The sequence below is a fragment of the Pristiophorus japonicus genome, chromosome 13 (assembly GCF_044704955.1).
Source record: "Pristiophorus japonicus isolate sPriJap1 chromosome 13, sPriJap1.hap1, whole genome shotgun sequence".
In the NCBI taxonomy this organism is placed as follows: domain Eukaryota; kingdom Metazoa; phylum Chordata; class Chondrichthyes; family Pristiophoridae; genus Pristiophorus; species Pristiophorus japonicus.
The window spans coordinates 134803325-134829330 of record NC_091989.1 but is presented as its reverse complement, the minus strand read 5'-3'; the positions used below and the strand labels follow the sequence as shown (position 1 = coordinate 134829330).

The 26006-nt window shown below is 43.9% G+C and overlaps 1 protein-coding gene across 1 annotated transcript in view; it reads left to right on the top strand.

Moving 5' to 3' along the window:
* The first annotated feature begins 3022 nt into the window (after positions 1–3022).
* tent4b (terminal nucleotidyltransferase 4B) overlaps positions 3023–26006 on the top strand; it is a 70161-nt gene continuing 47177 nt past the window's right edge. Inside the window, exon 1 of the mRNA XM_070898027.1 lies at positions 3023–3671. Coding sequence (XP_070754128.1) covers positions 3220–3671 — 452 coding nt within the window. The 5' untranslated portion in view covers positions 3023–3219. The remainder of the gene's footprint in view (positions 3672–26006) is intronic.

Sequence of the window (26006 nt, the reverse complement as noted above, 5' to 3'; positions counted from 1 at the left end):
CACATAAGAAATTACGGAATGACCAAAAGCTTGGTCAAAGAGGTAGGTTTTAAAGAGTGTCTTAAAGGAGGAAAGAGATAGAGAGGTCTAGGGAGGGAGTTCCAGAGCTTAGGGCCTAGGCAGATGAAGGCATGGCACCAATGGTTGAGCGGTTATAATCAGGGATTCAAGAGGGCAAAATTTGAGGTGTGCAGATATCTCGGGGGCGGTGGGGGTTGTGGGGCTGGAGGAGATTACAGAGTTAGGGAGGTGCGAAGCCATGGAGGGATTTGAAAACGAGGATGAAAATGCTGAAATCGAAGCGTTGCTTAACTGGGAGCCAATGTAGGTCAGTCAGCGAGTACAGGGTTGATGGGTGAACGGGACTTGGTGCGAGTTAGGGCACAGGCTGCCGACTTTTGGATGACCTCGTTTACCTAAGGTAGAATGTGGGTGGCTAGCCAGGAGTGTGTTGGAGTAGTCATGTCTAGAAGTAAGAGAAGTATGGATGAGGGTTTCAGCAGCAGATGAGCTGAGGCAGGGGCAGAGACGGGCAATGTTAGAGGTGGAAATAGGCGGTTTTAGTTATACCATGTGGTCAGAAGCTCAATTCAGGGTCAAATATGATACCAAGGTTGCGAACACATAAGAAGTAGGAGTAGGCCATTTGTCCCCTCGAGCCTGTACCGCCATTTAATAAGATCATGGCTGTTTGATCCTGATCTCAACTCCACTTCCCTACCCACTCCCCATAATCCTTGACTCCTTCAAAAATCTGTCTTTCTCCACCTTAAATATATTCAATGACTCGGCCTCCACAGCTCTCTGGGGTAGAGAATTCCAAAGATTCATGACCATCTGAGAGAAGAAATTCCATCTCATTTCTGTTTTAAATGGGCAACCCCTTATTCTGAAACTATGCCCCCTAGTTCTCAATTCCCTCACGAGGGGAAACATCCTCTCTGCATCTTCTGTCAAGCACCCTCAGAATCTTAGTTTCAGTAAGATCACCTCTCATTCTTCTCAACTCCAATGAGTATAGGCCCAACTTGCTCAACCTTTCTTCATAAGACAACCCCTTCATCTCAGGAATCAACCTCGTAAACCTTCTCTGAACTGCTTCCAATGCAAGTATATCCCTCCATAAATAAGACCAAAACTGTACGCAGGTGTTGTCTCACCAACGTACAGTTGTAGCAGGACCTCCCTATTTTTCTATTTTGCAAGCACAGTGAAGTCAATGGTTGTTTTTTTAAGGAAAGGGGTGATAACAGCAGAATTGAAGTAGAGGGGGACAGTACCTGAGGAGAGAGAACCGCTAACGTCAGCAAACATGTGAGCCAGAAAAGGAAGATGAGTGGTCAGCAGTTTAATGGGAAGTGGGTCAAGGGAGCAGGATGTGGGTCTCACGGACAAGATGAGCATGGAGAGGTAAAGAGGAGAGATCAGGTCTATCAGAAATAGGTCCTTCCTATCCACTCTATCTGGGCCCCTCATAATTTTATACACCTCAATCCAGTCTCCTCTGTTCGTAAGAAAATCAACCCCAGCCTATGCAATCTTTCCTCGTAGCTAAAATTCTCCGATCCTGCCAACATCCTTGTAAATCTCCTCTGTATTCTCTCTATGGCAGTCACATCTTTCCTGTAATGTGGTGACCAGAACTGCACGCAGTACTCTAGCTGTGGCCTAACTAGTTTTATACAGTTCAAGCTTAACCTCCCTGCTCTTATAATCTATGCCTCAGCTAATAAAGGCAAGAATCCCATATGCCTTCTTAACCACTTTATCTACCTGTTCTGCTACCTTCAGGGGTTGGTGGACAGGCACGCCAAGGTCCCTCTGTTCCTCTACACTTCTCAGTGTTCTACCATTTATTGTGTATTCCTTTGCCTTGTTAGCCCTCCCCAAATACATTACCTCACACTTCTCCGGATTGAATTCTATTTCCCACTGTTCTGCCCACCTGACCAGTTCATTGATATCTTCCTAAAGTCTACAGCTTTTTTCTTCATTATCAACCACACAGCCAATTTTTGTATCATCTGCAAATTTCTTAATCATACACCCCACATTGAAGTCCAAATCATTGATATACACCACAAAAAGCAAAGGACCTAGCACTGAGCCCTGTGGAACCCCACTGGAAACAGCCTTCCAGTCACAAAAACACCCTTTGCTTCCTGCCTCAGCCAATTTTGGATCCAACTTGCCACTTTGCCCATGGGCTTTTACTTTCATGACCCATCTATTATGTGGGACCTTATCAAAAGCCTTGGTAAAATCCAGATAGATTACATCCATTGCACTACCCTCATTGACCCGCCTGGTTACCTCCTCAGAATTCAATCAATTTAGTCAGACACGACCTTCCCTTAGCAAATCTATGATAACTGTCCTTGATTAATCTGTGTCTTTTTCAATGAAGATTTATCCTGTCCCTCAGAATTTTTTCCAATAATTTTCCCACCACCGAGGTTAGGCTGACTGGCCTGTAATTACTCGGTCTATCCCTATCTTCCTTTTTAAAACAACCTGCATGCTTGTGCCAAGGTGCCAGTTACACGTCTAATATTTAAAAAGTGACACTAGGAGCTCTCTGACACATTCAAAGGGTGAAATAAAGTTTTTTTTAAAGTTGGAAAATTGTCAAAAGCTCAATTTACAAATCTCAGTTACAGATACAGCACAACTTCTCACTTGCTAAATTCGATTTGGGCAACTGCATACCAAGGATACAGCACACTTTGCATTGATGCGGTGCCGTTTGCAACAGCTCAGTGTGGGTGTGTGAGGCGTCCGATTGAGCAACTCAAAACGCCTCCTCCTGCTGCTCTAAGTTTCGCGCCAGGAAAACGTTACTGAAACCATTCGAATATAAACCGAAAAAGAAAAGCAGCCGCGAGCCCAGCGTATTTATTGCGTAATATTCGCGCCGTGATGACGTGACAAGCGGCCAATTGTTGCGCGTGAAGTTTGCGGCTTCCATTCCGCCAGGCTCGCGGCACCCGGAGCACGCAGCGCGCTTGCGCAGTCGAGCGGCTGTCGCCATTGCTGTTGGGTCTGTCCTCGTTACGGCCCAGCGACAGGCTGACGGCTCCGACAAGCGGTGGAAAGAAACGAGACGGTCTGTTAACGAGGGTGGCCAGCAGGACAGACAGACAGACAGACAGAGAGGGAGGGCGAAAGACAGAAAACGAACAGACGCTCGTTTTCAGTGTGGAAATCCGTCTCCGTTTGATGGATCCGAGGTTAGCCTGGTTTCAGCCAGAACAGCTCGGACCTGCCAACATTTTGTGGATGCAAATTTGGGAAACTACGCAAGGGCTGAGGAATCTGTTCTTTAATAATAACTGTGCGGCGGCAACGGCAGCGGCAGCAAGTGTAGGCAGCGAGAGCATGTTGAGGGAGAGGGGCAGCCAAGGAGGAGGGGACTTCGGCGTACAGAAGGACTTCCTCCCGCTGGAGCCCAGCGCTAACAACAGCAACAACAGCAACTTCCAACCCGGCCCAGGAGAAGGTGGCTGGAGGAAGAGCTACCCCGACAACAGCAACACCAACAGCTCGGGAAATAAGAGGAAACGGGACAACAAGGCCAGCACTTTTGGGTTAAACTACAGCCTCCTGTCTGGAAGTGGCCATTACAACGGAACTCCCTGGAAAAGCCGGAACTACAGAGAGGGAGTCGTGGGGTAAGGCTCCAAATCTTTCACACTTTTTGCAGAGGCAGCCTCGGGCTTCCGAGCGCCTCATTTGGATGCCCTGTGAAAGCTAATTTGGGTGTTCGTGATGTAGCACAGGACTTCACAAATCCTGTTTAAGGGCAAGTCTGTCGATGCCCTTATTTAAAATGCAGCCAAGTCTGTGGATGTCAAGATTGCCCACGTGTTAAACTGGCACTGTCTTAATGAAAATGCGACTGCCAAACTTTATTTTTTATGGGGAATGGAGAAGAGTCGTGCATTATTTTTGTCACGTCGTGACTGACAAATGATAAATGCAAATTGTCACTCCATGATGTGTTGACATAGGATAAAAAAAGTTTGGCCGATTTTCAAGACTATGCCTGTTAATTTAAAATGGATCTGTTGTAAGCTATCAATATTCATGGGTATAAAAAATATTTTATAATTTTGCGAACTATATTGTTTCGGACATTTGGTAGTTGAATAGCTACTTATCAGATTGAATTTGTGGACAGTTCCTTAAATTCAGCCTTGGTCTGCCTATGATGCTTGAGGAAGAGGTAAAGATTGTCTGAATATTGATAAAGATTATGTGGGTAGTCGACTTGAAATATGTCTTTAAGCAATTTGCAAATGTAATTAAAGTTTTTGCTATCTTTATCAAGATAGAAAATTAGAGCAGTATTGCATTCGTTTTGTTAATGTAAAAGGACATGGTTTGTGTGCTTGAATTCTGAGGCAGACCTGCGTGTGTTTAAATGTGATTTAAAAAAATTAATGGGGGAAGGGTGGGGAAATTATTAACTGCTATGTCCAGCAATTGCTATCATGTAATGTACAAGGAGTCCATTTTGTTTAACTACAAAAGTAAGTTTGGTATGTGAAATGTCTATATCAATCCCTTACCTATTTTTGGCCGACAGTTGGAATGAGTGATACTGTAAAATGTATAAATTGCTCTCTAATTGTCGTAAATTGATTTTTACACTGGTGTGACCTAAGTTTTTTTTTAGTCTTAATGAGTCATAAAATTGTGTTACATTTAAATCAAATTTTACAGCATTTAATTTAATAGCTCCCAAAATAGTGTGTGTTTTACATTCATTTGGCACAATTCTAGTCCAAATGAACCTTGTTTTAGTTTTAATTTGTTGTGAACCTCTTGCCACTTTTGCTCCGGCTATATTTCAGGACATCTACTTTCATGTTTTTGAAACAATGCTACTGTAAGTTATGGTCTTAATTGGTGTTTTTTGAATTGGGTAAGACATGGTGCTTATTTTAAAAAAAATTCCCCCTCAGAGATTGAAAGTAGATATGCATTGCGAATTTCAGTCCACCCACGCCACATGGTTGCAGCAACTATCAGTTTTTTGAAGGTCAAAATGAGTAAATCTGACTTCTCTGAAATTACACATATTTGAACATGCAGATTTTTGGAGTGAGAGGGGAAACGAGGAGCTTTGAAAGAACATTCCACGGGTGAAGTTAGTTAGTATTTCAAAACTGCTGTAGCAGAACATTTATTTTCTGTCAGTTTGGCCGTATGACTGCCATGGATAAATATGCTTGTTTCTTTGTCATTATCTGCCTTGTGATGAATTTACTAATTTGCGTTAAAAAGCAAATTTCCTTCCCTCGAACTCTTCAGATTCACATTTAAGAAATAATAGGCTTGTAATCACTGCCTTTACTGAAGGTGATTTATAAGTTAAAACCATCAGTAAATCACTGGTGTGAAAATAATGAGGGTATGACAAACTTTTTCTTGGTGGTTCAGTGGGTAAATATACCACTGTCATATAGATCAAAAAGGTTACAAGCTTAATGTGCTGAGAGAGCTGATCTGAACCAGAGTTGCAGTAAGGATCTTGTAGTTGGGCTTACAATGTCAACTTGGCTTAGTTAGTAACGCTATACTCTTTGGTTAGAAGGTTGTGAGCTCAAACTTCATATCAAGAATTTAACGTTGCGGTAATCTCGCGACTATACTTTTGGAGACATCAAATCAGGCTAGTGTTCCACTTGAGGTCAAAGTAACAAACGGTTGTGGCTGTGACTTGCTGTTCCTACTCGATCTCCCCACCGCCTTCATCACAGTTGACAAATCCATTCTGCTTGAACATTTCTGCTTTATGGTCCACCAGTATGGTACTGCCCTTTCATGGTTTCATTCTTATCTGTTAGAACATGGATATTACATCACATCCAGTGGCTTCTTTGTCTGGTGGACTCAGACGCCAGTGCATTTTCCTGCTTTTTTCCCTCTTAGTAACGTAATCTGGAAGCATGTTTCCAGCTTCCCCATTTACACTGACGACTTTGCTTGCATAGTTGTTGGCACGCTCTCTGATTGCCTGTCCAACTTTAAGATCTGGTTGAGCTATCTTCCTGCACCAAAATATTGGTAAAGTTGTGGGAATTCTCTTTGCCAAATACCAATTTGCTTCTGGTCTTGACTCCATCACCTACTCTGGTTTATATCTCCAGATGTGCGGAACCTTGGCATACTGTTCAATCCATTGCCAAGACTGCTGCCTCCCACTCCCAAACCTTTGCTTTGCAAGAACCTTCCACATGTTGATTTCTTTTCCCCCCACCCCCATGCTCCATTGGTTCCTAATTGGAACAGATTCTTGGCCCTTTTAAATTATTCCATTATCTTGCTTCATCTAACTTCAGTGATCTCCTCCAGCTATCACTCCCGTTCCACCATATTGTTGTATTGCCTTTTCAATCCAGAAGAGTTACAGCATCAGGATAACCCCCATCTCTCTTCAAATAGTGTCATGGGGTTGTTTACACTCAATTGCACCACTGGAAAAGGCAGGCTGGAGCTCGGTTTAACAACTCATCCGAAAGGTGGCATCTCGAATAGTGCAGCACTACTTCAATACTGTGCTGAAGTGCCAGCTGAAGTACTGGTGTGGGATTTGAACCCACAATCTTCTGATTTTAAGGAGTGAGCATGCTACATATTCCACTTGTTGGGCATGGCTCAACAAGTGGGAAATCATGGTTATAGAGTGTGAGGCCATGCCCCTGTATGTGTGTTGTGCTAGCACCTGAATTATTGTTTGTATTTTCTGTCCTTTTTTGCATACCTGGACTGGCTAAAAACATGAAATTAAAGAGAGTTTTACAGGCTCTGTTTATGCTCTCTAATTATGTGTAACTTTTAAAACCTCCCAACAGAATATTTAGAAACTCAGTAGCCTGAGATGTCTGTTGACAGAGCAGTATCAGCTAGCGTTGTGAAGATGTCTGCATTCTTGTTCGGGGTAAAACAAAAAAAATGAAGTGCAGAAAGTCATTTAGTAACTCTTAAATTCAGTGGTACGTGGAAGATTGGAAGCATTTGAAATGTGTATGCATCACACATAATCAGTACATGGTGAACAAGCTAGTGCTCAGCTTGGGACAAAATAAGAGCTGCAAGGATCAGCAGTTCAGAAAAGTGCTGAGAATCTTAGGTCTGGCTAATATTTGAATTATTGGTTGGAAACATGTAAAGCATGAGAAGAACACACGTGCACATGGTTCAATAAATTAAGGATTTATATAAATTTGAACCGCAACTGGTTTAATCTTCGAGGAGCATTCTCTATTAAGGCTGTTAACTTACAGATTAGAGACAGCACCTGAACAGAATCTTACTGCTTCAGTTATGCACCGCACTCCACCTGACTATCGGTTGTGATTGCTATTTGCCATCTAAGAGTAATTTGAGGATCATAAATATTTTAACTGAATTTGAGTGGTTGGATGGCTAATGATTATGGCACTCACTCTGTGATTATGATCAGTTTGTGCCAGTATCTTGAATATAGCTGTTTACTAAATAAAAATTGTTATCTTGGTGCAGGTCAATTGTTAACTTTTGAGCATTTGCTGTGGCCCAGTAACTGAGGACATAAGTGCCTGACTGGTGGTGCATATTCACAGGTTTCACCCAAGTGTCAGGGTTCACTGTAACTCTAACCCACTGTCACGTTTTGAAACTTTAAAACACTCTTTGATTTTTGAACCACTCTGTGGTTCTTAGCTGTGTTGTTGGTTGGAGTTCATATTGTGATGTAACGCTCCATTTCAGGGGTAGGTAAAAACCCATTCCTTTCATTCTTTGATTAAGTGTTCAGCTTTTTGCATAATCTGAACTAGCATTAACAGTAGCTATGGAAATGCCGATGTTCCAGAATATCTCGTCTTTCTGACTGGAATATATCTGAATGAATGTGCAAACTCTTGCCGAGAAACCATGTGAGATTAAAATTAAACTTTTGTTTTATAAAGTAATAGTTAAAAGAAAACTTTGCCCTTTTCAGTAATCAGTGCACTGAGATAAGTTTACATAATAGTAACTACTCTGATTTGTTCTCATGCAAATTTTACCCTCTTCCCCCAACAAATGTTAAAGCACTTAATGGAATTTAATTAATTAAAACTGTTTTTGATCAAAAAATTTGAATGAAGTAATTTTAATGAATTAGCGCAGCAGAACACCATGGGAGCACTAAACATAAAGCAACGATTGAAATACATGTGATAGAAATTTGAGCTCTTTACAGGCAGTGCAAAACAAAGTTTAGTCATGACAAAATACTCAATAAATGTGATTTGCTTCCTGGTGACAGCATGTTAATTCTCAAAATAGTGCTGAGATAACTTTTATTGGGATATCTGCTTTGGCTTTCAGATACTTCCTTACTCATCACACACAATTGGACACCATGGCCATGGTGGGTACAGGTTGCCTGACCTCGGTCTGTTCTGTGGACCCACTCGATTTGGGCCTCTTCCTTAATGCCAAATGCTTTTGTTCCATGATGAATAGAAATGGCATGATAGTATTGGGCATGGCAGTCACTTTTCGCAAACACTTCTTGTACTGTTCCATGACATAAATGGTTAATCACAAAGCCATGTTTGGTATAAATATTAGCTCTGCTGCAATTACACGCAGGCACTGCTTATGAGCCACATAGTTGTCGACTATCAAGATGACTTTTCTACCATGCAGTGCCAAGCTTCGATCAAAGTGATGTATCAATAAGGTTGCAAGTAATACGTGGCTTTTTGCTATTTCTGTAGGTTGCAGGCAGAGTAGTAACACAGAGAGCATTGGGGGTTATTGGAATTCTCAGTCACCAGCTTTCTATTTTGCTTCAGTCATACTAGTAAAATGCATAATGGTAATTTGCTGCTTAGCCTTTTTCCCAACTGAGCAATTTACATTGAAAGCTATTGTTTTGCTTGAGTGCACTTGTTTTTTTTTTAAAGGCCAGTTCCATCAGTATTAAAGTTTGGGTTTGTAACAAGATAAAACTTTGAGGAGTTTTATCATATATCAAGTTCTTGATGTTTTCTCTGGGAATCTTGCTTACCTCCCCATGGCCCCAAGTTTCCACATGATTTGCTCCTGATTTTTAGGAGCAACTAGTGTAGAACGGAGTATCTTAGAAATCGGAATTCTCGACATTTAGTTTGCTCCAGTTCTAGTCAGTTAGAACAGTTTCACTTTGGAACAGAATTTTTTTTTCCAAAAGGGGGCGTGTCCGGCCACTTACGCCTGATTTCAAAGTTTCGTGAGTGAAAACTTACTCCAAACTAACTTAGAATGGAGTAAGTGAAGATTTTTGTACGCTCGAAAAAACCTTGTCTACACTTTAGAAAATTAGGCGTAGGGAACGAGGTGGGGGCAAGGGAAGTCATTAAATTCTACAATCAATCCTTAGTTATACTTATACAAATATTATACAAATAAATCCAACCTGAATAAAAATTTATAAGCAAAGAAAAGGTTAAATAAACCATGTTCCTACCTGTGTGAAAGTGCTTCAGGCAGGCCTTTCATGTTGGAGACAGACAGGGGTGTGGCGTCAGTGTCTCGACCGCAGCGGCAGCAAGCTTCGAGCTGAGCTGCAGTGCTTGAGGCAGGCCTTCATTCTCTTCGTGGCTGGCCGCGAAGAAGCAGCACCGGACGGACCCGAGGCCATTCGGCCATGAGATATCAGCGGCGTCAGTGGCTGGCCGGCAGCCGAAGAATCAACGCAGGACACACGCAGCTCATTAAGGTTTTTGAGGCCATCGGCCACGCTTTAGGGGCAGCGAAAAACAGGCGCCCAGCTCGGACGTGCGCCGTTTTCGCCGCGGGACGAAACTTGGGGCCCTTGTGTGGACCTGGACTCGATTACAATGTGGTTTTTGAAGCCATTGATCCATGCATGATACAGAAACTTTCCTGAATTAATTCTCTTTTTCTAGCTAGATGAGGACAAATGGCCCGGAAACCTAATTGCGCTTGGAGCTGATTTCGACACCGGCACAAGTTGGGCTGCACATCTTCTTCCTTTGGCTGGAAAATTTCTGCTTGTAATCAGCAGTGATTCTCTCCTTGTTTTTTAGGGAGGTGGAGAGGCTGGTGGGAGGGGCATCAAATTTCTTCACACGTTTGATCTTGTATTTTGTCTCAATGGTAAGGGTCTTGTGCTTCAGGGTAGCCATGCTCTCGACTCCTTCTGATACTGCTCTCTGTCTTCACTCAACGATGCAATACAATTCACTCTGGGGAGGGCTGGCTCCTGATGTTGATCACGGGGTTCAATTCAAATTAGCAGTGAATTCCATTTGTCGGTACTCATTTGCATTGGGAATTCAAATTTGAATGAACAAATAATTTGAGGTTTGAATTAGCAATGCATTTGTAATGGAGTCATGTTTGTGATTTGATTTGAATTAATCAACTTTTAAGAGCTGTAAACTATATAATGTGCCACAGTTCACTATACATCAGATACCAGTTTGAAATTTACAGTATTTTAATTGGCTTGAACAATGTTACAAATAGGCAATTCAGCTCAACAGGTCCACGCCAATGTATATGCTCCACACGAGCCTCTTCCTGTGCTTTTTCATCTAATCCCTTCAGCATATCCTTCCCTTCCTTTCTCCCTTTATCTAGCTTCCCCTTAAATGCATCTATGTTAGTGATAGCTTAGAGGTTAAAATTATGTGAAAAGAAGCATCATCATCATAGGCAGTCCCTTGCTTCCACTCTAAAAGTGAGTTCTCAGGTGGCTGCACAGTCCAATGCGGGAATTGCGGTCTCTTAACAGGTGGGGCAGACAGTGGTTGAAGGAAAGGGTGGGTGGGGAGCCTGGTTTGCCGCACGCTCTTTCCGCTGTCTGCGCTTGTTTTCTGCATGCTCTCGGCGACGAGACTCGAGGTGCTCAGCGCCTTCCTAGATGCTATTCCACCACTTTGGGCGGTCTTGGGCCAGGGATTCCCAGGTGCCGGTGGGGATGTTACACTTTATCAATGAGGCTTTGAGTGTGTCCTTGAAGCGTTTCCTCTGCTTACCTGGGGCTCGCTTTCCGTGTTGGAGTTCCGAGAAGAGCACTTGCTTATTGGGGAGTCTCGTGTCAGGCATGCGGAATATGTGGCCTGCCCAGCAGAGCTGGTCGAGTGTGGTCAGCGCTTCAGTGCTGGGGATGTTGGCCTGGGCGAGGACACTGACGGTGGTGCATCTATCCTCCCAGTGGATTTGCAGGATCTTGCGGAGGCAGCACTCTGGGTACTTCTCCAGCGCTTTGAGGTATCTACTGTATATAGTCCATGTTCATGAGCCATATAAGAGGACAGATATCAGTACTGCCCTGTAGACCATAAGCTTGGTGCTGGATTTCAAGTCCTGGTCTTCAAACTCTCTTCCTCAGGCGACCGAAGGCTGCGGTGGCACACTGGAGAGGGTGTTGGACCTAGTCATCGATGTCTGCCCTTGCTGATACAGATTGAACCTCCCTTATCCGGAGCCTTCGGGACCTGGCCTCTTCCGGATAATGGATTTTTCCGGATGAGGCGTGGTTATGTTAAATTGGAAGGTACAGGTACTGAGCAAGGGGATAGCGGGGCCGGTTGGCTTGGGGCTGGGAGTGTGGCAGAGAGATCATGGGGTGGGGGCGGTGGACCGCGGGATCAGGCCTGTGATTGCGGGAGTCGGCAGCGAGGAAGGACTTCAATTTGTTCATGTCAGAGTTCTGCGCATGCACCACCTGGTGGCTGGGAATGGTTCCGGACGAGGGGTGGTTCTGGATAAGGGAGTTTCTGATAAGGGAGGTTCAACCTGTAGGAGGCTCTCGAGGTATGGAAAATGGTCCATGTTGTCCAAGGCCACGCCATGGATTTTGATGACCAGGGGGCAGTGCTGTGAGGCGGGGTCAGGGGTTGGTGGAGGACCTTTTGCCTTATGGATGTTTCGTATGCCTCGGTGAAGGTGTTGCCGATGGCTTGGAGTTCGGCCTCTGAATGTGCGCAGGCACAAGCATCATTAGCGTGCTGTGGTTCGATGACGAGGATGGGATGATCTTGAATCTAGTCAGGAGACGACGTAGGTTGAACAGGTTCCCATTGGTTTTGTAGTTTAGTTCCACTTCAGCGGGGAGCTTGTTGAGAATGAGATGGGAGCATTGCAGCAAGGAAGATCGAGAAGAGCGTTGGTGCAATGACGCAGCCCTGCTTGACCCCGGTCCGGACGTGGATTAGGTCTGTGATGGATCTGTTGGTCAGGATCATGGCTTGCATGTTGTCGTGGAGCAGGCGGAGGACCCTGACCAATGGATCCTGAAAAGAAGCGCATTTGATATAAAAGAAGGTTGAACTGATGTCAGAAGAATAATATTTCAAAGATGCAGGGTTTGCAGAATCATTTAAAGGCAGAGATTGTATTTTGACCAAGTGACACACAATGCTGGTCCAGCAATAGTTTATAATCTTGTTTATACAGCTTGTTTTCTTCTTTTAAACATTTTCATCATTTATGCCTCCTCCTCTCCTGAAGGTAGTGACTCTTTCTTTCTGGAGTAGAGTTCCATATCCAATAACAGCCCTCAGATACCTCATTTAAGTGGCTAATTTTGATGTCAGCCCAGACACTGGTTCCAATATTTATGTGGAGGCAACCCTGGGTGAGGGTGGGGGGGGGAATCCCGGGGGCCATTGAAGTCTCGCTGAATTTATCGGCAGGACCTCATTATCATTTTGTTCTTCCATTTCTTGCCTGGCAGCGGGCCAGATTGACAGCCTGACCAGTTAACATGCGGGAAAACCAGTGGCAGCAGACTGCAGTTGGGGATGGTCCCCGGCAATCGGGAAAGATTGGGGCTTGTTGGGAGGTTGGAGCCTTGCAATTAGGAGGGAAAGATCGAGGCTTGGTGTGGGGGTGCGGTTGGAGCCTGGTAATGGTGAGGGAAGGAAGGGTTGTGGCGGGGGGGGGGGGGGGGCATCCTGGCAGCAAGGAAAGATCACGGTCGGCAGAAGGGAGGCTGCACCTTTGCTTGAGGGGCTAGGGGAGCACTGTGAACAGCACTTATCTGCTGCAGGCAACTGCTCCTGACTTCATTTAGCTGATGTAAAACCCAACCTGCAGCTGTTAAATTTAAATCCGGCTCCCAACTGCAATGTGGGAACCTGATTTAAATGTTATAATGAAGTGTCCCACCTCTTCAAGGCATGACACGCACACCATGCTGCCCGCAGCCGTAAAAATGGTAGCACGTCTGCGTTCCCCAATTTTTAATTTTTGACCTCTGACCCTCTTGTTCCCATCGTGGGTTGTGTTAATATCGACCCCTGTGTGTCAGCAGACTATTTGACCCACTCCTGTCCATACAAGAACTTTTACAGCAAACTTCTCTGTTTAGCAATCGGGAGGTGGGGTGGGGGGGGGACTTTGCTGACTTTTGTCCTCACCTCACTACCCATGTTTCTTGAGGGCAGTTGTTGGTTGCTGCTGTTTTTCTGGCTGAGATCATAGCTTAACACACTGTGAATTGAATTGTAGAGTTTTCTCGACTATATAGTTATTCCTACATTAGGCAAGCTTAATTTAAGTTTTCATTTAAAATAATGTCCAATAAAAATTGCTGTCAAGGTGACACCTTTTTAGCCATGTACTAATTTTAACAGAAAACTGCAACATACAGGTAAATGTACATCACGTGTATATTTACTTAATAAACATCTCTCTCCATTCAGTAATCAAGTAGGCAAAGCACTTGCTATGATCAAAAAAAACAATTGCATACTGCTTTTCGTCTTGCCATTTTACCAACAAGCACACAAAAAGGTTAAAGTACACATTGCATACACTGTGTGAATGAGTGTTGAGATCACATGCCCAATGACATAAGAATGATGGTGTCTATTACTTTTTAATTTGCTAATCTGAGATGTAATTAACCACATCTGGATTCCTAATTAGCCACACGTGGCTTATGGCCAACATATTGGACAACGCTGAGTCCCAGAAAGTGGAACATGAGTTGTTGGGTTAGTGACAATGTCTATAATTACAATGGCTTTTATAACAGAAATACCTATAGTGGGGCAGCAGTGTGTGCTGGTGAGAGTTTTTTTATATGTGAACTCTCTTCCAAATCCCCACACAAATTCAAGACATGTGAATGATTGTGTAATGAAAATTGGGATATGGAATGTCTTCTACCTGCTCACCTTTGAAGGTTTTGACTTCCGAAGTCTGAAATTGTGTCATTCTGCAGTGAGAGAAGACAGAATTTTGTGCCGACTGTGGTTTAATCAACTATATCTGTAAAAATATTTTTGCATATATGCTAGAATTCTCTACTATCTACACCTATAGACTACAGTGGCAGTCATTGGCAGTCCCTCAGAATCGAGGAAGACTTGCTTCCACTCTTAGCATGAGTTCTTAAGTGGCTGTACACAGTCTCTGTCACAGGTGGGACAGATAGTCGTTGAGGGAAGGGGTGGGTGGGACTGGTTTGCCGCACGCTTTTTCCACAGCCTGCGCTTGATTTCTGCATGCTCTTGGCGACGCGACCACGAGTTCAGCGCCCACCCAGATGCACTTTGTCCTCTTAGGGCGGTCTTTGGCCAGGGACTCCCAGGTGTCAGTGGGGATGTTGTACTTTATCAGGGAGGCTTTGAGGGTGTCCTTGTAACGTTTCCGCTGCCCACCGTTGGCTCGTTTGCCGTGAAGGAGTTCCGAATAGAGCGCTTGCTTTGGGAGTCTCGTGTCTGGCATGCGAACTATGTGGCCTGCCCAGCGGAGCTGATCAAGTGTGGTTAGTGCTTCAATTCTGGTGATATTGGCCTGGTCGAGGACGCTAACATTGGCGCGTCTGTCCTCCCAGAGGATTTGAAGGATCTTGCGGAGACATCGTTGGTGGTATTTCTCCAGTGACTTGAGTTGTCTACTGTACATGATCGATGTTTCTGAGCCATACAGGAGGGTGGATATTACTACAGCCCTGTAGACCATGAGCTTGGTGACAGTTTTGAGGGCCTGGTCTTCAAACACACTTTTCCTCAGGCGGCCGAAGGCTGCGCTGACGCACTGGAGGCCGTGTTGGATCGCGTCGTCAATGCCTGCTCTTGTTGCTAGGAGGCACCCGAGATAAGGGAAGTGATTCACGTTGTTCAGGGCCGCGCCGTGAAGTACAGTGAATTACCTGAATTGTGACTGCATGTCTCAGCAGGCATCAGGCACTGACACTGTAGGGACCTGCAGAGAACTATAGTGAGTATAAACTTGTAACAAACAACTGGGAAGGTTGTGATTTGTATTTGAATAGTGAGATCAGGAAAAAGAACATTAGATCCCATTTAATTTAGTCAGATATTTTTTAGTTTGCGGGATGTGAGTAATGGTGGCTAGGTGATTGTGGGCCTTCTCTTTGAATCACTGCAGAGCTCATGGTGATGGTACTCCCACAATGGTATTCCAGGATCTTGACCCAATGATTTTTTTCTGTTGAAGCATTACCTATTTTGTGCAAGTGGAATATTTTTCTTCCACCCTCTCTCCCTCATGAAAACTATGCAATAGTGGATTTCTTTCAAATCAAATTTTTGATGGGGAGAAATTTTAATTTCTTTATTGATTTGGTCCAATGGTCGTAAAAATCTGTCAATTCAAGTCTTTGCTTGTACCGGGGATGCAGTCTGCTAGTGTTAGCTGTGGGCCTGTTTAGCAGTGCCTCCAGAGGAATCCTCGAGAGTAAGATTCACATAGTTCCCATAATGTCTCAGCTGACTGAGACAGTGAGTAGCTAAGCCATACAATTTTAAGAAGGTTTGATCCTTGTAGATACAGAGATAGCTGATTTCAACTAGGGTGGTAGGTCACTAAAGCCTTGGCATCCTCAAGCTGGGGTAATGGAGAAAATCATTAAGGTTTCTTGTTCCTTATTGCTATGAAATGACTGTTGCTCTCACTCTCTCCCACCTGCCCAAACACTAGCCTTTGGTTGAATAGGTTTTGTACATAAACTGATCAAAATCCTTATTGATCTGACAGGAATGCAATATTTTGCAAGGTACAAATGCCCAAATTTTGTTATCTTTTTATCAACTCTCTCTTTGCTGTTTTTCTTGCATTCTTGGAGCAATCCATATAAAGAAACATTTATTTAAAGTGAGTGTATATTTCTTTTATTTCAGTGCAGGATAGATTAAATAGATGTCAGACTCCAGGCATGCAATTAAGAGAGAAATACTGAACATAGTACAATATAAAAAATAAATTATACTTTATAAAAGTAAAGAAACAAAATAACTGAAAAAAATCGAAATTAATTTAGAACACCTGTAGACATCATGAACTTGCCTTCTCCTTTCAAAAATTTTAAAAGTTGCAGTGTTTATGCATGCTTCTTCGTGAAAACATCCTATAATTTGATTTTCAGATTTTTCCCGATTTCGGACCGCGCTGTTGCCGCTCCTTGCCACCCACCGATCCTTGCTGCCTGCCGATTCTTGCGGGCCCCCCGGCGCTGCGTTTTTTACGGGTTTCCTCGTCCCTCGCCACCCGATGTCGCCGGATTGGAGACGTCCAGTGATTGGGCCGCCGCCATCTTGGCCGTCTTCCCCCACTACAGGCACAACGTCTCAAATCTGAAAACATAGCGGCGAAGCAGATAATCAGTCTGGCTCGCTGGTTTTTGAACAATAATTCCAGATTTTATTTTACTGGATATCAAATAGTATTTTCTCAAAAATGTTCGGTTTTTAGACAATTCCGATTTTCGGACAACCGGATTTGAGATGTTGTACCTGTACTGCTTTCAATTCTAATGTATGAACATTCTACTCAACTGCATAATTGAGGATGAATAGTTTGATATGTCTTGCATCTGAATGGAGAAGGAAATTAAATTAAATTAAATGCCTTACAAGTACAGATGCTGAAGATGCTTGCCAACATTGTACATTGTGAAATAGTTGGTTGTGGTTTTGCATGCTGAGTTTCCAGTTTTGGTTGGGCCATTGATGGAGCTTGCAACAACTTTGCCGGCTTTGCCTGACCCCCAGATAGTCATTTCTTGAACGATTTTGTCTTTCATAGTGATCATTGCCATTTTCCATTCCTTTGCTGAAAAGAGGAGCAGGCAACCTATTGTCAGATGGCTACTAACATTTGTTGGGTTAGTTATTTGGAGGTGTGCAAAAGTTGACTGCATGGTTGAAATTGTGAACCATCTGTGTAGGGAATTGTGGTTTGGAACTTGTACACCACCAGCGAGGCATAACCTTTTGGACACTGATGTGCTGTATAAGAACATAAGAGATAGGAGCAGGAGTAGACCAGTCGGCCCCTCGAGCCTGCTCTGCATTCAATAAGATCATGGTTGATCTGATCTTGGCCTCAACTCCACTTTCCTGCCCGTCCCCATAACCCTTGACTCCATTAACGTTCAAAAATCTGTCTAGCTCCACCGTAAATATATTCAATGTCCCAGCCTCCACAGCTCTCTAGGGTAGAGAATTCCACAGATTCACGAGCCTCTGTAAAAAGCAATTCCTCCATCTCCGTTTCAAATGGGCGACCCCTTATTCTGAAACTATGCTCCCTAGTTCTAGATTCCCCACGTGGGGAAACATCCTCTCTGCATCTACCCTGTCAAGCCCTCTAAGACAGATGTTTCCCATTTAGGTAATAGGACTTGTACCAAAGCAAGTAGTTTTAATAAAAATAGGATGCTCTGGTGCTTTACCAACCTGATTATGTTGGTAGTATTGTGCAGATATTCAAAGTTTAGCATTCTGCATGCACATGTTTTTTGCTGTCCATGTGAAAGGAAAAGTTTTGGTTTAAAAGCAGTTATGGCGAGAGTACAATCAATATCATTGCTATATGGCAGGAATAAAATGTTTTACTGAGGAATTATGTTTTACAGCAATTTTCTCTGTATTAACTAAATTAGGGACATAAGATCACCATAGAAAATTGAAATGCCCTATTGTTAGAATAGGACTTGCTAGTAATATATTGGCATTAAGATGGTATCAGGGTAGTATAGGAGGTACAGGTGCAATGTCCTGAATCCAGAACTCCGAAAACCGGAATGGTCTGAAAACTGACCGTTTTGCACATAGCTGATGGAGTCGTCCAGAATCCGGAATTATTGTCTGAAAACTGGACATTTCTCAGGCGGCCAACAGTGGGGTGGTTCAGTTTGGTTGGAGGAATAAGGAGGCTACTTACCAATTTAAAAAAAAATGGCGGGCGGCAAGGAGTGACTTGAATTGTTGAGAAGTGAGTTGCGAAATCTGGCAAAACCCGAAATCTGGCAAGGATTCCGGATTTCAGACAAGAAAATCAATAGTCTGAAATCCGGAATCCTCGACCAAATCCGTGCTGGATTTAGGACCTCGCCGCTCAAAACCCGACACAGATTCGGTCGAGGATTCCGGATTTCAGACTATTGATATTCTTGTCCGAAATTCAAAAAAACCCCAAAACTGGCAAGGACTAGATTTCGGATATTGTACCTATCTGCAAACTCTGAAACCTTGCCATAGACTTTCTGGCACTGTCCCAGCTTCAACCAGTCTGTTCACACCCTTCATGTCTTGTTTGACACTGAGTTAAGCTTTCAACCCCATTCCTTTTCCATCACAAATATCTCCTACTTCCACCTCTAATGTTGCTCGCCTCTGCCCCTACTTTAGTCCAACTAATCTAGTAGCTTAACATGGAAACTGCAGAGCAAGTATTTTCCTTTAAGTAACTAACTGGAACAAACGTTAGAAAACTTGTTATTAAAACATAAGAACATAAGAAATAGGAGCAGGAGTAGGTCATTTGTCCCCTCGAGTCTGCTCCACCATTCAATAAGATCATGGCTGATCCGATCATGGACTCGGGTCCACTTCTCTGCCCGCTCCCCATAACCCCTTATTCTCTTAGCGGTTAAGAAACTATCTCTCTCTGTAAATTTATTCAATGACCCAGCTTCCACAGCTCTTTGAGGCAGCGAATTCTGCAGATTTACAACCCTCAGAAGAAATTTCTCCTCATAGTTTTAAATGGGAGACTCCTTATCCTAAGATTGTGCCCCCGAGTTCTAATCTCCCCTATCAGTGGAAACATCCTCTCTGCATCCACCTTGTCAAGCCCCCTCATAATCATATGTTTCAATAAGATCACCTCTCATTCTTCTGAATTCCAATGAGTAGAGGCCCAACCTACTCAACCTTTCCTCATAAGTCAACCCCCTCATCTCCGGAATCAAACTATTGAACCTTCTCTGAACTGCCTCCAAAGCAAGTATATCCTTTCTTAAATATGGAAACCAAAACTGTATGCAGTATTCCAGGTGTGGCCTCACCAATACCCTGTATAACTGTAGCAAGACTTCCCTGCTTTTATACTCCATCCCCGTTGCAATAAAGGCCAAGATTCTATTGACCTTCCTGATCGCTTGCCGTACCTGCATACTAATCTTTTGTGTTTCATGCACCAGGACTCTCAGGTCCCGCTGTGCTGCAGCACTTTGCAATTTTTCTCCATTTAAATAATAACTTGCTCTTCAATTTTTTTTTCTGCCAAAGTGCATAACCTCACACTTTCCAGCATTATATTCCATCTGCCAAATTTTTGCCCACTCACTTAGCCTGTCTATGTCCTTTCGCAGGTTTTTTGTGTCCTCCTCACACATTGCTTTTCCTCCCATTTTGTATTGTCGGCAAACTTGTCTACGTTATACTCTGTCCCTTCATCTAAGTCGTTAATATAGATTGTAAATAGTTGGAGTCCCAGAACCGATCCCTGTGGCACCCCACTAGTTATTGATTGCCAACCCGAGAATGAACCATTCATCCCGACTCTCTGTTTTCTGTTAGTTAGCCAATCCTCTATCCATGCTAATATATTACCCCCAATCCCGTGAACTTTTATCTTGTGCAATAACCTTTTATGTGGCACCTTGTCAAATGCCTTCTGGAAGTCCAAATACACCACTTCCACTGGTTCCCCTTTATCCACCGTGTTCGTTAGATCCTCAAAGAATTCCAGCAAATTTGTCAAACATGACATCCCTTTCAAAAATCCATGCTGACTGCCTGACTGAATTATGCTTTTCCAAATGTCCTGCTACTGCTTCTTTAATCATGGACTCCAACATTTTCTCAACCATAGATGTTAGGGTAACTGATCTATAGTTTCCTGCTTTTTGTTTGCCTCCTTTTTTAAAATGGGGTGTTACATTTGCAGTTTTCCCATCTGCTGGGACCGCCCCAGAATCCAGGGAATTTTGGTAAATTACAACCAATGCATCCATTATCTTTGCCGCTACTTCTCTTAAGACCCTAGGATGCAAGCCATCAAGTCCAAGGGATTTATCCACCTTTAGTCCCATTATCTTACTGAGTACCACCTCCTTAATGATTGTGATTGTGTTAAGTTCCTCCCCCCCCACTCCCCCCGCCCCGCCCCCATAACCACTTGATTATCCACTGTTGGGATATTTTTAGTGTCCTCTACTGTAAAAACTGATAAAATATTTGTTCAGAGTTTCTTCCCTCTCCATGTTCCCCATCACTAATTCCCTGGTTTCGTCCTCTAATGGACCAACATTTACTTTAGCCACTCTTCCTTTTTATATACCTGTAGAAACACTTGCTATCTACTTTTATATTTCGTGCTAGTTTACTTTCATAGTCTATCTTCCCTTTCTTAATCATTTTTCTTTTAGTTGTTCTTTGCTGGCTTTTAAATGCTTCCCAACCTTATGCCCTCCCACTTTGTAGGCCCTTGTTTTTAATTGGATACCATCCTTTATTTCTTTAGTTAGCCACGGATCTTTTAGCAACATAGAAAATAGGTGCACCGCCATTCCATAAGATCATGGCTGATCATTCTTTCAGTACCCCTTTCCTGCTTTCTCTCCATACCCCTTGATCCCCTTAACCGTAAGGTCAATATCTAACTCCCTCTTGAATATATCCAATGAACTGGCATCAACAACTCTCTGCGGTAGGGAATTCCACAGGTCAATAACTCTGAGTGAAGAAGTTTCTCCTCGTCTCAGTCCTAAATGGCCTACCCCTTATCCTAAGACTATGTCCCCTGGTTCTGGACTTCCCCAAGATCGAGAACATTCTTCCCGCATCCAACCTGTCCAGTCCCGTCAGAATCTTATATGTTTCTATGAGATCCCCTCTCATCCTTCTAAACGCCAGTGAATAAAGGCCCAGTTGATCCAATCTCTTCTCATATGACAGCCCAGCCATCCCTGGAATCAGTCTGGTGAACCTTCGCTGCACTCCCTCAATAGCAAGAACGTCCTTCCTCAGACTAGGAGACCAAAACTGAACGCAATATTTCAGATGAGGCCTCACTAAGGCCCTGTACAACTCCAGTAAGACCTCCCTGCTGCTATATTCAAATCCCCTAGCTATGAAGGCCAACATACCATTTGCCGCCTTTACCGCCTGCTGTACCCGCATGCCCACTTTCAGTGACTGATGAACCATGACACCCAGGTCTCGTTGCAACTGCCCTTTTTCTAGTCTGCCGCAATTCTGCCTTCGTGTTTTTGCCCCCAAAATGGATAACCTCACATTTATCCACATTATACTGCATCTGTCATGTATTTGCCCACTCACCTAATCTGTCCAAGTCATCCTGCAGCCTCTTAGCGTCCTCCTCACAGCTCACACCGCCACCCAGTTTAGTGTCATCCGCAAACTTGGAGATATTACACACTATTCCTTCATCCAAATCGTTAATTATATTGTAAAGAGCTGGGGCCCCAGCACTGAGCCCTGCGGCACCCCACTAGTAACTGCCTGCCATTCTGAAAAGAACCGGTTTATCCCGACTCTCTGCTTCCTGTCTGCCAACCAGTTCCCTATCCATGTCAGTACATTACCCCCAATACCATGCGCTTTGATTTTGTACACCAATCTCTTGTGCGGGACCTTGTCAAAACCCTTTTGAAAGTCCAAATACACCACATCCACTGGTTCTCCCTTGTCCACTCTACTAGTTACATCCTCAAAAAATTCCAGAAGATTCGTCAAGCATGATTTCCCTTTCATAAATCCATGCTGACTTGGACCGATCCTGTCACTGATTTCCAAATGGGCTGCTATTTCATCCTTAATGATTGATTCCAACATTTTCCCTGCTACTGATTTCAGGCTAACCGGTCTATAATTACCTGCTTTCTCTCCCTCCTTTTTTTAAAAAAGTGGCGTTGCATTAGCTACCCTCCAGTCCATAGGAACTGATTCAGAGTCGATAGATTGTTGGAAAATGATCACCAATGCATCCACTATTTCTAGGGCCACTTCCTTAAGTACTCTGGGATGCAGACTATCAGGACCCGGGCATTTATCGGCCTTTTAATCCCATCAATTTCCCGAACACAATTTCCTGCCTAATAAGGATATCTTTCAGTTCCTCAATCTCACCAGACCCACTGTCCCCTGGTACATTCAGAAGGTTATTTGTGTCTTCCTTTGTGAAGACAGAACCAAAGTATTGGTTCAATTGGTCTGCCATTTCTTTGTTCCCCATTATAAATTCACCTAAATCCGACTGCAAGGGACCTACGTTTGTCTTTTCTAATCTTCTTCTCTTCACATATTTATAGAAGCTTTTGCAGTCAGTTACACCCTTTCCTCCTCACTGGAATATATTTTTCTTGAGAGTTATGAAATAGCTCCTTAAATGTATGTCACTGTTCATCAACTGTCCTACACTTTAATCTATTTTCCCAGTCCACTTTAGCCAACTCCGCCCTTAATACCTTTGTAGTCTCCTTTATTTATGCTTAGTACGCTGGTTTGAGAGCCAACTTTTTCGTCCTCCATCTGACTTTGAAATTCAACCATGCTATGATCACTCATTCCAAGGGGATCCTTTACTAGGAGATTGCTTATTAATCCTGTCTCATTACACCGGACCAGATCCAAGATAACCCGGGTTGGTTCCGTTACATATAGCTCAAGGAACCTGTCCCATATGCACTCTATGAACTCTTCCTCATGGCTACCCTGACCAATTGGATTTGTCCAATCAATATGGAGGTTAAAATCACCCATGATTATTGCTGTTCTCTTTTCACAAGCCCCCACTATTTTTTGGTTTATACTCCGACCAACAGAGTTGCTACTGTTAGGGGGCCTATAGACTACGCCCACCAGTGACTTTTCCCCCTTATTATTCCTTATCTCCACCCAAACTGTTTCAAATCCTGATCGTTTGAGCCAATATTGTTTCTCACTGTTGCAGTGATTCCATCCTTTATCAACAGAGCTGCCCCATCTCCTTTTCCTTTCTGTCTCTCCTTCCGAATTGTCAAGTACCCCTGAATGTTTAGTTCCCAGTCCTGGTCACCTTGCAACCACATCTCTGCTATGGCTACCAGATCATACCTATTTGTGCCAACAGTTCATCTAATTTGTTACGAATGCTGCGTGCATTCAGATAAAGAGCTTTTTAAATGTGTTTTCTTCCCATTTTCTCCTGCTATGGCCCCAGTTTCTGACGCACTGTTATGCTTATAAATTCTGTCCCTTCCTGTCATGCTCTGGTTTTCATTTTTCCAATGCTACCTTGCTCCATTAAACATAGAAACATAGAAAATAGGTGCAGAAGTAGGCCATTCGGCCCTTCGAGCCTGCACCGCCATTCAATGAGTTCATGGCTGAACATGCGACTTCAGTACCCCATTCCTGCTTTCTCGCCATACCTCTTGATCCCCCTAGTAGTAAGGACTACATCTAACTCCTTTTTGAATATATTTAGTGAATTGGCCTCAACAACTTTGTGGTAGAGAATTCCACAGGTTCACCACTCTCTGGGTGAAGAAGTTTCTCCTCATCTCGGTCCTAAATGGCTTACCCCTTATCCTTAGACTGTGACCGCTGGTTCTGGACTTCCCCAACATTGGGAACATTCTTCCTGCATCTAACCTGTCTAAACCCGTCAGAATTTTAAACGTTTCTATGAGATCCCCTCTCATTCTTCTGAACTCCAGTGAATACAAGCCCAGTTGATCCAGTCTTTCTTGATAGGTCAGTCCCGCCATCCCGGGAATCAGCCTGGTGAATCTTCACTGCACTCCCTCAATAGCAAGAATGTCCTTCCTCAAGTTAGGAGACCAAAACTGTACACAATACTCCAGGTGTGGCCTCACCAAGGCCCTGCACAACTGTAGTAACACCTCCCTGCCCCTGTACTCAAATCCCCTCGCTATGAAGGCCAACATGCCATTTGCTTTCTTAACTGCCTGCTGTACCTGCATGCCACCCTTCAATGACTGATGTACCATGACACCCAGGTCTCGTTGCACCTCCCCTTTTCCTAATCTGTCACCATTCAGATAATAGTCTGTCTCTCTGTTTTTACCACCAAAGTGGATAACCTCACATTTATCCACATAAGACTTCATCTGCCATGCATTTGCCCACTCACCTAACCTATCCAAGTCACTCTGCAGCCTCATAGCATCCTCCTCGCAGCTCACACTGCCACCCAACTTAGTGTCATCTGCAAATTTGGAGATACTACATTTAATCCCCTCGTCTAAATCATTAATGTACAATGTAAACAGCTGGGGCCCCAGCACAGAACCTTGCGGTACCCCACTAGTCACTACCTGCCATTCTGAAAAGTACCCATTTACTCCTACTCTTTGCTTCCTGTCTGCCAACCAGTTCTCAATCCACGTCAGTACACTACCCCCAATCCTATGTGTTTTAACTTTGCACATTGCCTTCATCTTGTTCTTTGAGCTTTTAGGTTTCTGCTCACCTGAACCGTCCCCCCCCCCCCCCCACTAATTAGTTTAAAGCTCTCTCTGCAACCCTAGTTATTCAGTTTGCCAGGACCCTAGTCCCAGCATGTTCCAAGTGGAGTCCGTCCCAACGGAACATCTCCCTCTTAGCCCAGTACTGGTCCCAGTGCCCCAGGAACCAAAACCCATTTCTCCCACACCAGTCTTTGAGCCACGAGTTTAGCTCTCTGATCTTATTTAATCTATGTAAATTTGCTCGTGGCTCAGCTAGTAATCCAGAGATTATTACCTTTTGAGGTTCTGCTTTTTAATTTGGCCCCTAGCTGCTCATAATCTCTCAGAAGAACCTTCTTGTCTGTCCTATCTATGTCATCGTTATCCACGTGGACCACGACAACTGGATTTACCCCCTCCCACTCCAAGTTCCTCTCCAGCCTTGAGGAGATGTCCTTAGCCCTGGCATCGGGCAAGCAAAACAGCGGGGCTCAGGCTCACACCTGCAGAGAACAGTATCTATCCCCCTAATGATACTCTCCCCTACTATTACAATGTTTTTTTTTACTGCCCCCGCTTGAATGGCCTCCTGTACCACGGTGCTGTGATCACTTTGCTCATCCTCCCTGCAGTCCCTGCTCTCGTCCACACGGAGTAAGAGCCTCGAACCTGTTGGACAAGAGCAAGGGTCGAGGCTCCTCCATCACTACCTCCTGGACCCCGATACCTTCCTGACTCGTCGTCACACTCTCCTGTCCTTGACCGCTAGCCAAATATGAGTTAGTTAACCCAAGCTGTGTGACTACCCCCTGGAACACAGTGTCCAGGTAACTCTCCCCCTCCCTGATGTGTCGCAGTGTCTGCAGCTTGGACTCCAGCTCATCAATGCGGAGCCGAAGTTCCTCAAGCTGCAGATGCTTACCACAGACGTGGCCATGAGGTCCACCAGCTCCCACATGTTGCAGCACTGATACATCACCCATCCTGGTGCATGCGCTTCACATGCCTAAACTCGGAACTTGAGGGGACCCCATGGGCGCGTGCGCACCTTAAATGTGTCCATGGGGAGCGCAATTTCAGGCCCATTATCTTTGAACATTCTTGGCTTTGCTATCTTCTCTAAAGATTGATGGATGTGGAAGAGAAGAGAAATTTGATGGTTCAGTCCCACAAGATATTAAAAGCATCACCAAGTGGATAAGATCATAAAAAAAGTTAATGGAATAGTGGGGATTTATAACAAAAGGTAGACAATGTACAAGTTGAGATGTAATGATCA